General features: G+C 39.0%; 1 protein-coding gene across 1 annotated transcript; it reads right to left on the bottom strand.

The window, feature by feature from the left end:
• Positions 1 to 2,988: 2,988 nt before the first annotated feature.
• Positions 2,989 to 9,887, bottom strand: them4 (thioesterase superfamily member 4). Its single transcript, XM_030749141.1, has 6 exons — positions 9,429 to 9,887; positions 6,156 to 6,348; positions 4,559 to 4,721; positions 4,202 to 4,312; positions 3,628 to 3,752; positions 2,989 to 3,524 (listed from the first exon to the last, which is right to left on the bottom strand). The coding sequence occupies exons 1-6, from the start codon at positions 9,540 to 9,542 to the stop codon at positions 3,481 to 3,483; spliced, it is 750 nt and encodes a 249-aa protein (XP_030605001.1). The 5' UTR covers positions 9,543 to 9,887; the 3' UTR covers positions 2,989 to 3,480.
• Between the last annotated feature and the right edge of the window lie 899 nt (positions 9,888 to 10,786).

The raw sequence follows: 10,786 nt of genomic DNA, 5'->3' as shown, positions 1-10,786 counted from the left end.
TTCAGGAACTTTCCCTTTTACCAGCAGATTTTACAAATACCGAAGGCTGTTAGGTTTCCTGGGTTTAAATTTGACTTTTAAGCTAAAAGTATTTCAAGTTAAAAAAAAAATTTAAAAAATCAGTTGTTGAAATATTCAGAGTTACTGTGGAGAAGTATTAGCAGCTAAATGATTGTTAAAAAAAAAAAGAAAAAAAAAAGTAAACAGGCCTACATGTTTATATAAACGTTCATAATATACGCAATAAATATTCTGCAGTGTTGGCTAGCTGACCTCCAATACTGTGTGAAGGAATAAGGAAATCTTTTCTTTTTAAATGTTGCTATTAATTGTAGCAAAGTACAGTAATTAATTTAAGCATCTGTTATATATATAGTTGGTCCATAGGTTTCTGGATATTGAGACTTTTTTTGTAGTTTTGCTCTGTACACCAACACAGTGGATTTTAAATCAAACAATCAACATGTGATTGAAGTGCAGACTTTCAGCTTTAATTTAAATGGTTTAAGAAAAAAAATTCATTAACTTTAGGAATTACAACCATTTGTATATACAGTCCCTCCTTTCAGAGGCTCAAAAGTAATTGAACAATTGACTGATAAGCAGTTACATGGCCAGGTGAGGCCTGTTCCCCTGTTATTCCATGACAAATTAAGTAGGTAAAAGATCTGAACTTGCATTTGGTAGCTGTTCACTGGAACTCTCAATATAAAATCTGAAGAGATGCCATGCAAGTAAAGGAGGCAATCATTATTGGCCATCATTGCTAAAAAAAAACCCAAAATAAACCTGTCAGAGAGATTTAAAAAAATATAATGTTTAGGGGTGTCCAAATCAACAATCTGGTTAATAAAAAAAGAGTTCAGTAGACCCAAAAGACCTGAAAGACCACTAAAGTGGATGATCACAAAATTCTTTCCATGGTTAAAAAAAACTACTTCAAAAGATCTACCCCAATCAGCGCACTCTTAAGGAGGTAGACGTATCACTGCCAAAGTCTACAATGAAGAGACGCCTTAATTAATGTAAATACAGAGAGTTGAAAACAAGCTGCAAACTACTTGTTACACCCAAGAACAAGAAGGCAAGATTAGATTTTTCCAGAGAACATCTAAAATAGCATGCACATTTCCTTAAAAATGAAAAGAAACCAAGATTAATTTGTTCCAGAATGATGGGAAGAGAAAAGTATGACAGAGAAGAGAAACAGCTCACGATATAAGGATACCACACTAACACGGTGGAGGCAATGTTGCAACTGCTGATAGAAGCTGACCCAAAGCATACAAATCAATTACAAAAACTGTCTCATTGTCCAAATACTTGTGGACCTAACTGTAGCTCTGTAAAATACAATTTTAAACTGCAGAACTAATACACTGAATCCTCTTTAGAGCTGCTTAAACCGTTCATGACAAGGCCATGGGATTGTGAAACTGTGGCCCCTCAAAAAAAAAAAAAAAAAAAAAAAAACACTGAACACTGAAAGTGTAGTGGACAGAGCTTGTTGCAGGTGGTTTTAACTGAAAGTGGAAACACCCCCACCCGCTTCCTCAAACCCAACTTGACCACATGGCTCTTCAGGGGAAAGGAAAAAAAAAAATGCTGCTGTGCTCACTTGTCCTGCACTCACTCATATGCACATACACACAATCACTCACGTACCATTAAGGTTTTAAAAAACTTTGGTAGCATTTCCATCTGCATTTGACTGAGGTTAAGCTGTGAGGGGCCCTCAGAAGACCACCGTGATGAGCCTATACACTCAGAAACCACACATTCGCCCAAACTATGTGAGAACTGAAGTTAAAGGCAGTTACCAGTCTATACTACTTGTATACTTCTAACCACTAATTGACTGCTGCAAAAAAATATATAATTCGACAGCATCTGCCAAAACACAAAATTTTACTTTAAAATATCTGCTATTCATGTTAGCATTAAAACTTCATTATAATAGAGGTGTGAATAAACACACCATGGGTAGGATGTCTAAAGGTTTAAAAATATTCTCAAAATTACAGAGAATTTAAGCATCTGTGGTAAAAGATTCGGAGAATGTAAAAAAAAACTCTTTATGCAAAGGAAAAAGTCAAAAACCAATATGGAGCGGCTGTGATGTTCAGGCCCTCGAGCAGCACTGAATTATAAACACGCACAAATCTGCAGTGGAAATCACTGCATCGGGCCAAGAAAACTATTTCAGCTGTACTCTTATTCACAAAGGGAGGGTGTGATTATCACTATTCATATGCACCTGAGAATATGCAGTGCACCGATTTCCTCAACTTATAGTCAGTACAGTAGGCGCTTAATCAAAGACAGTACTCTACATGCTCTCAGGTGTTGTTGTTTTTAGAACTGTGGTCTGCAGTGACTGTTAGAAGCACAGATCTCTGTGATGTGGACTGTGTTACTTATTATGGCATACTGCGGCAGCCGTCAGTCACTTCTGAATGTAGAAACGCGTTCAAATGTTGTGTTCAAAGTGCCAGCGTGAACGAGAAAAACCAGCTTATGTACAAAACAGACAGTTGTCGTGACGACTTTGGGTTTGAAGTCCACGCGTCTTCATTGTATGTCATAATATTCTCATGGCAAGCAAATTCACACCCCATATTCAAATAAAACCACATCCACCACAGTGGGGCAACAGTTTACAACCCACACGTGAAAAACAAAACTAAATTGGGTAACATTTGTAATGCAAATGGCACAAAACTCAGAAAAAAAACCAATTAATAAATAATTAATTATAATAATTAAGGATACATTTTAAACCCAGTTGTCCTTCAAAGTACAGACAAAAAGCAGCATGTTGGCGTTTTATCACTTAAATTTTAGTATCCTTTCCCACATTTACAGTACTGCACTTTGTTAGTAACATTAGCATACAAAATATAATTTAGCTCAGTGGATTAATAAAAAGTGATTAACAGTGATTCCTCGAAAAATGCAAAGTAATCCAGAAAGAATCAATGCAAGTTTTATTTCTTGTGGCAGTTCATTTAACTTGCTGACAAACAGACAAACACAACACTTGTAAGAGCAACACAATACCATTAGGTAAGGCTTTATTGGAGAAAATGTGAAATTATAGATGAATAGTACATTTAGGTCAATTTTGTTCTTAAAGGCCCCACTTTTAAATAAAACCATCAATACTGCCAAAGTTATGATAAATAACTCTTAGGCATTAGTTAGTAATGAGCTATTAACATGAAGCAGAGGTAGTCAAGTAGAGCAAAGTACTTGATCATGTTAGTTGTAGCATATTAGCATATAATAAAAGGTCAATATTCTCATATATAACGGTTTCCTTATATCTCCTGCAAAATATGTAATCCTTCTAAAAAAAATTACTCCAAACTAATGGCCCACTTAAACACACACAGACAGAAACACACACACTCATACACATTCGTTCTGGTGTTTGCTTTCTCGAAGTGCTGGAGTAGACGGCTGGCTGGCGTGTTCGTGTCACCCTTTCAGTAGATGGCTGACGCTGACTGACACAAACAGTGCTGCAAAAACCAGATGTGTCACTAACCACCAGCTTTCACACGGACATGTCTATCAGAGATGTTTTGTGTGTGTGTGTGTGTGTGTGTTGGGGGGGGTCATTACCTGTTGCTTCTGTGTGCAGTTTGGTGCCGTCAGTGCTGGTCACTTTACATGAAATATATGTTTTTCTGCCTTCCTTCTTATCCACAGAGGATTCAATCAACACTGTACTTCCCAGTGGGATGGGGCTTAGAACAAGACAAAATGGTAAACTGACAATACTTGATAAAAGTGATACACTAAGAAGATGTTTCTGTTAATTAAGTGTGTAATTATAATTATTTTAAACACAACCGGCAGTCAAGCAAATGTCTGTTGGTCTTTGCGTGACCTAAGAAAGTGAACCCTTCAGGTTGACTCTGTGACACTGCTGCTGCATATTTAATTTCCACAATGAATTATCTATGTGACATCATTCAGAGTCGATCCACATTATACTGACTCACAGCAGGGAGAAACCTTCATGGCTTCTTTGTGACCATCTGAATAATATTTCCATAAACCCTGCTCCACAGCTAAATATATTAGAGCTCCACTATATTGTATAGTGGAGCTCTAATATACTCCTCGAATTTTTATAAAGTGTGTTACATTTCAATTAATGTTTTTACAATATAGAACTTGCTGATTACTGTACCTGCAGTAGTTGATGTTGAGGTTGGCAGTCATAACAAATCCAGAGTGCACACAAGCATGAGTTCCTGTCACGGTATCAATCATAGTGGCTATTGCCCCCCCGTGGACATTTCTGGAAACACACACATTTGTACATGAGACATTAAAACTTATAAAAGTGAGATTTGGTGAAACTTTTATATTTAAATCTAGCTGAAATTTTTAGCATTTCTCTTTTAATTTTAATCTACTTGTTTCTGCCGCTTTATATTTAAAGGACAGCTGGTAGTAGAGAAGAAGATAGAGCATATGGAATATAACAACATAACAAACACAGACATCGTGACAAAAGCTTGGACAGCATTAAGTGTTATCTCACCCTGGCGGCCCCTCCAGCAGGTGTCCAGCCTGGAAAATGCACACACACCTTTGTTCCTTTTTGTTAACAAAGACAGCGTACTCAAATGCTGCCCCTGGTTCTCTGATGTTGCGGGTAAAAAGACGAGCTTTTGACTGGATTATCTTGCTGAGGTAGACTCCAGCTGACAGAAAAACACACAAGTGAACATTCAGAAGCCACAGAACGAAAACATAGCAAATGCAGTTTGATCTTAAGCTGAACCCCCCCCCACCAAAAAAAACCCAAAACAGTTATCCAGGGTAGGGGAAGGCGAAATATCAAAAAAGTAACTTAAAGGGCCAAATTGTATGTTGTTCTTGACATCAATTTGCAGACCAGAAGTAGGGGGTGGGGCTGGAAGTGGCCCGCAGGCCAGGAGTCTGACACTTGTGCCCTAAGGCCAAAACTAGTTAGTCTCAAGGACACCCCCCCCCCCAAACAAAAGATCAGCAATGTAGTGTATGCTGTCCAGTGCAGTGAAGAGTGCTCGGACCTCTACTTTGGAGAAACCAAACAGCCCCTTCACAAACGAATGGCACAACATAGAAGAGCCACCTCGACATGACAAGACTCAGCTGTACATCTACATCTGAAGGAGAAAAGGCACTCTTTTGAGGATGCCAATCTTCACATTTTGGACACAGAAGACAGATGGTGTGAAAGAGGAGTAAAAGAAGCCATCTATGTCCACTGTGAACAACCATCATTGAACAGAGGAGGTGGAGTACATCACCAACTTTCCCCCACTTACAGTACTGTCCTGAGCTCCCTTTGCCGACGTCTCAACCCCCATTCACATCTTTATTCTAGTGACCTCAATAGGTCACATGAAACAATGGAGTAAAGTCCTAAGATTGTTCAAAACGGCCAATGTGAGAGGGTTTGTGTGGACTGATGATGAGGTTGGATCGCTGCTGCACACAACGCTGAATTACAAAACGGTAAAAACACAAGAAAAGCACAAGAAGCACTCGTGAATCCATGAGTACTGTTTATCAATTTGCGCATGCGCAGAAAACTGTGGCCGTCGCAAACATAGTGTGGATGTGCAAGTCACCCATTTTCAAATCACCCCGGTTTCAAGCGTTTACACGAGAATGCAAGCCGGTGCGTTTCTGAAACACATTGTTTTCACTCCGCTGTCGTGTAAACGGAAGGCCGAAATGCATCAAAACGATGCCATTTTCATTTTGAAACGGCGATGTGTAAACGGGTCCTAAATTGGTGTCATCTGAAACCACTGATTGTAATGACCCACACCTCCTTTCACACCTAGGCACATGTGATTATACACATGAACAATAGAGGGTCATAACCACCTCCAGGGGACTATGCCCACAGGGCTTTAAATACCTGGGTCTCTCCACCATTTGGTTTGAGAACTGAAGAAGCCTTTCGGATGAGAGGTGAAACGTCTTCAAGAAACAAAAAGAAGTCCAGTCGCCCTTTTTCAAGCTCCAGTGACCCTTGTTGGTTGCTGCAACACTGTAATTTCCTAACTTTTGAGAATTTTTCTTATTACACTTTCTACACATTACTTCTTATTACAGATAAACTTTACAGTCTGTATTTATACCTGCAGCATACTTGAGAGAACGATTGTAGCTTGGCAGTCTCTTCCACAGTCCTCCTTGTTCCTCTCCTCCATCTGTCACCGCCTCACACTGGCTGTTATAATGTTCATACAACTGCCTCATTTCTGTGCCCCACGAGGAGTTAGGAAGGCTGAAGTCCCGGGGGTTGGAGGAAAAGAGTGATGGAAGCTCTTGCTAAACAGGGAAATGAATTGCAACCTTTGTTAGTAGTGAAAGGGTGTGGCATCTTGGAAATAACAATGACAAAGTGTGGACCATAGGGCTACCACTTTAATATTTCTGGTTGCATTAGGCCACTGGGGGTCGTGTTGTAAATTAAAAACATTTTCTGACTGATAGAAAATTATTGATTTAGCTATATTGTGATTTTATTTTATTATTTTTTACCTTATTATATTCCTTTTGTTGTATTTACAGTCATGTAAAATTTGCACTGCACTCCGCACTCGTGAAAAACTAAGTGCAACCCATGATTCAGCATCTTGTAGAATCACCTTTAGAAAGAATAACTTGAAGCACTGCTAAAGTCTGTGTGACTTTATCAGTCTCTCGCATTGTTGAGGAGGAATTTTGTCCAACTCTTCTTTACAGTGTTGCTTCAGTTCATTGAGGTTTGCGGGCATTCATTTATGCACAGCTCTCTTAAGGTCTCACAACAATCATTTTAATTAGGTTGAGGTCTGGACTTTAAATGAGCCACTGCAACACCTTCTTTCTTTGCTTTCTGAGCCAGTCTGTTGTAGATTTGCTGCTGTGCTGTGGATCATTCTTCTGTTGCATGACCCAATTTTAGCCAAGCTTTAACTGTTGGCTGTTGGACAGATGTCCTCACATTTGACTCTACGGTCATGGAAAAAAGTTTTGAGAAGGAAAGAGGCTCAATTGCTGTGAAGAAGGCTTCAGGGTGCTCCAAAAAGTCGAGCAAGCGCCACGACCATTCAGCGTTGGGACTGTGGCACTACCAGTGCAGCACTTGCTCAGGAATGACAGCAGGCAGGTGTGAATGCAACAGGAGGCTAAGTGAGGTGAAGATTTTGAACGATGACCTGGTGTCAAGAAGGACAGCCACTTCTGTCCATGAAAAGCACCAAGGACAAACTGATATTCTCCAAAAAGTACAGGGATTGGACTGCTGAGGACTGGGGTAAAGTCCTTTTCTCTGACAAAGCCCCTTTTGGTTTGTTTAGGGCAGTTGGAAAAATGACTGTCTGGAAAAGGCGAGCGCTACCATCAGTCCTATGTCATGGCAACAGTAAAGCACCCTGAAACCATTCATGTGTGGGGTTGCTTCTCATCCAAGGAAATGGCTCACTCACAAATTTGCCTAAGAACACATTCATGAATAAAGAATGGCACCAAAACATCCTCCGAGGCCAACTTTTTCTAACCATCCAAGAACAGTTTGGTGAAGAACAATGCCTCGTCCAGCATGATGGAGCATCATTGTGCCATAAGGCAAACATGATAACTAAGTGGCTTAAGGAACAAAACATTGACATTTTGGGTCCATGGCCAGAAAACTCCCCAGATCTTAATCCCATTGAGAACTTGTGGTTGATCCTCAAGAGGTGGGTGGACAAACAAAGACCTAAAAATTCTTACAAACTCCCTTGATTATGTAAGAATGGGCTGCCATCAGTCAGGATTTGGCCCAGAAGTTGATTGACAGCATGCCTGGACAAATTGCAGAAGTCTTGAAAAAGAAGGACCAACACTGCAAATATGTAACTGTCAATGAAAGCCTTTGAAATTTATGAAATGCTCCTAATTATACTTCAGTATATCATAGAAACAGCTGACAAAAAGATCTAAAAAATACTTAATCTGCAAACTTTGTGAAAACCAATATTTGTGTTATTCTCAAAACTTTTGACCACGACTGTAGAATACTTTGGTATACAGAGGACTTCATGATTGACTCAATGATTGCAAAGTACCCTGGTCCTGTGGCTGCAAAACAAACCCAAATCATCACCCCTCCACCACCATTCTTGACTGTTGTGTTTGTGCTGATACTCTATTCTGTGGTTGGTTTTCACCAAAAATGTCCACTGTGGCCTCCTCTGTCCAAAGTACAATGTTGCAGAAGTCTTGTGGTTTGTTCAGATGTAACTTTGCAAACCTAAGCTGTGGTGCCATCATCTTTTTAGACTGAAGAGTTTTTCTTTGGTAACCTTTCCTAACAGGTCATAGTTATTCAGTCTTTTTTTTTTTTTAATTGTACTGTGAACTTTAAAATTTAACATGCTAACTGAGGCCTGTAGAATCTGAGATGTAGCTCTCTGTTGTTTTGCAGTTTCTCTGAGCACTGCACAGTCTGAGCCTTTGGTTGAATTTGCTGGGATGTCCACTCCTGGAAAGATGGTGGCATACACAACTGAATGCTCCAACCCAGCAAACTGCCAAAATGTATGCTTTTATAGAGGTGGTCCCATTTGCTGATTATCAGTGAATCAAGTGTATTCGATTAGCAGCAGCTGGCTACTACTTACCCTCCTAACTCTGTTTATATGCTTGTGTATTGATGTGCATAGGTACATTTGCATGTATGCAGAGAGGCATTCTGCTATTGTAAAAAACCTTATTTTCTTCTTCCCGCACCTTTTTTATTTGCCTTGGTGTAAGTGTGGAAGTTATTATGATTTTATACATTTTAACTCAAATAAAATAAAAATACTAAAACTCAAATTCTTAATTCCTATAGAAGTAGTAAGGGTGTATTTAGATTTTCACAGGATGGAGTCCTATGAAAACTTTCTTCTTCACATGGCTGTATGTTATTATATTTAGCTATATAACATTCTTGTTATTTATTTTTTTTATGTTTGTTACATTAGATTTCATTTTTAATTGCTTTTACAAAATATTTTCCCAAATCTTGGATAAATAAAGTATTTCTTATGTTATCAGGTATGTTTAGGCTTGATTTTGTGGTAGTGTTGTAGTGGTCTGGCTTACTGTTTTAAGTTGTAGTTATTATCTTATAATCATCTTAGATACGGAGTGTGTTTTCATTAACCCACCAGGTTTTTGTTTGTTTGTTTTTTGTGTGTCGCAGACTAATAAACTATCACGCTGGCCACGTGGCTTTTACGCTCTGACGTATTTATCCTTTATTTAGCTGTGGGAAAGTGCAGTCGCAACACTGGAGAAACATCTGGCAGGAGGGTGAAGAGCATGAAGCCACCGACAGCAAACAGATCACAAACAGCTTGGAGACCCATTCATAAAACACAGCTCACAGATCTACCTACCACCATGCTCTTCAATGAAAGGTTGGCAGAAGGATTGTTGAGTTCCGACTTCATGAATGCGAGTGAACCGAGGCTCTGAAAGCCCCTGAATATTCGTCCTAGACTCCGTGCCATCTGTAAACTGTTCCCAAAATGATGTAAAAGCTGGACAGAAACCAGTTCTGTATCCAGAGGTCAATAAATGACGGGTGGTTGACGGTTAGCTGCAAAATGCTTTCGTCAGTTAGCGCCCTAACAAACTACTGCCGCAGCAGTAAAGACTGGGCTGTTGTAACAATAAAAGTGAATCAGCTGCCTTTAACTCGTGTTTATATTTAGCTGTCTAATAGCATTACAGGACGTCCTATCTTAGGTCTCACTGCCTTTATTTACCGGTGACTTTCGTGTGTCATGAATCACGATCAGCCTGTCAACTTCCGGCGTGAGAGAGTTCTGCCATTGCGTCGCTTGGGTAGAGTCACGTGCTGAGCAGATTGCCTTATGATTGGCTGTGAAGGAATGTCTTTTTTCCTGTAATAGCCGAGTTCCTATGGTAACCGACAAATTTTCAACAATTATGATTAATCCATCCACCTATCATCATCCAATAATAATAATAATAATAATAATAATAAATAATAATAATAATAATAATAATGCACACATTTATAGAAAAAACTGAATAGTTTGAGAAATAATTTAAAAGAGACAAATAAATAAGACTAAATTTGACAATTAAGATACCGAGGGGCTTGAGTAAAAGAAAAATACTTCAAATTTTTACTCATAAAGCTTAGAGACTGAATGGCGCAACATTAACTTTATTAAGTGCATAAGGATGATTGTTTTCCCTTGACTTAAGCATAGTGCAAACTTTGTAAATCATTTCTGGTACAGTACATGCCGTGAAGTTTTTTTTATTATATATAAAATGCAATCCTGGTTTATGCAACATCATTTTAAAAAGTGAGGTGCAAATATGAAGTTATGCACAAAAGATACAAATATAATAGTTTACTATCGGCTGCTGTTATTGTACAAAATTTCATTTCATTTAATCTTATCTTATCAGTCCATCACAGCCCAAAGGTGGTCTGTTGGATTGAGATCTGGTGACTGTGGAGGCCATTTGAGTGCAGTGAACTCCCTTATTATGTTCAAGAAACCAGTTTGAGATGATTTGAGCATTATGACATGGTGCGTTAACGTGCTGGAGGCAGTCATGAGAAGATGGGTACACTGTGGTCATAAAAAAAATGCAGTATTCCTCAGGTAGGCTGTGGCATTCGAATGATGCTCAGTTGGTAGTAAGGCCTGAGTTGTTGATGCAAGGCAGGATGGATCCATGCTTTCATGCTGTTTATGCCAATTGCTGACCC

The sequence above is a fragment of the Archocentrus centrarchus genome, chromosome 16 (assembly GCF_007364275.1).
Source record: "Archocentrus centrarchus isolate MPI-CPG fArcCen1 chromosome 16, fArcCen1, whole genome shotgun sequence".
Taxonomy (NCBI): Eukaryota; Metazoa; Chordata; class Actinopteri; order Cichliformes; family Cichlidae; genus Archocentrus; species Archocentrus centrarchus.
Note: the sequence above shows the minus strand (reverse complement) of the source record. Positions and strands in the feature narration are given on the sequence as shown.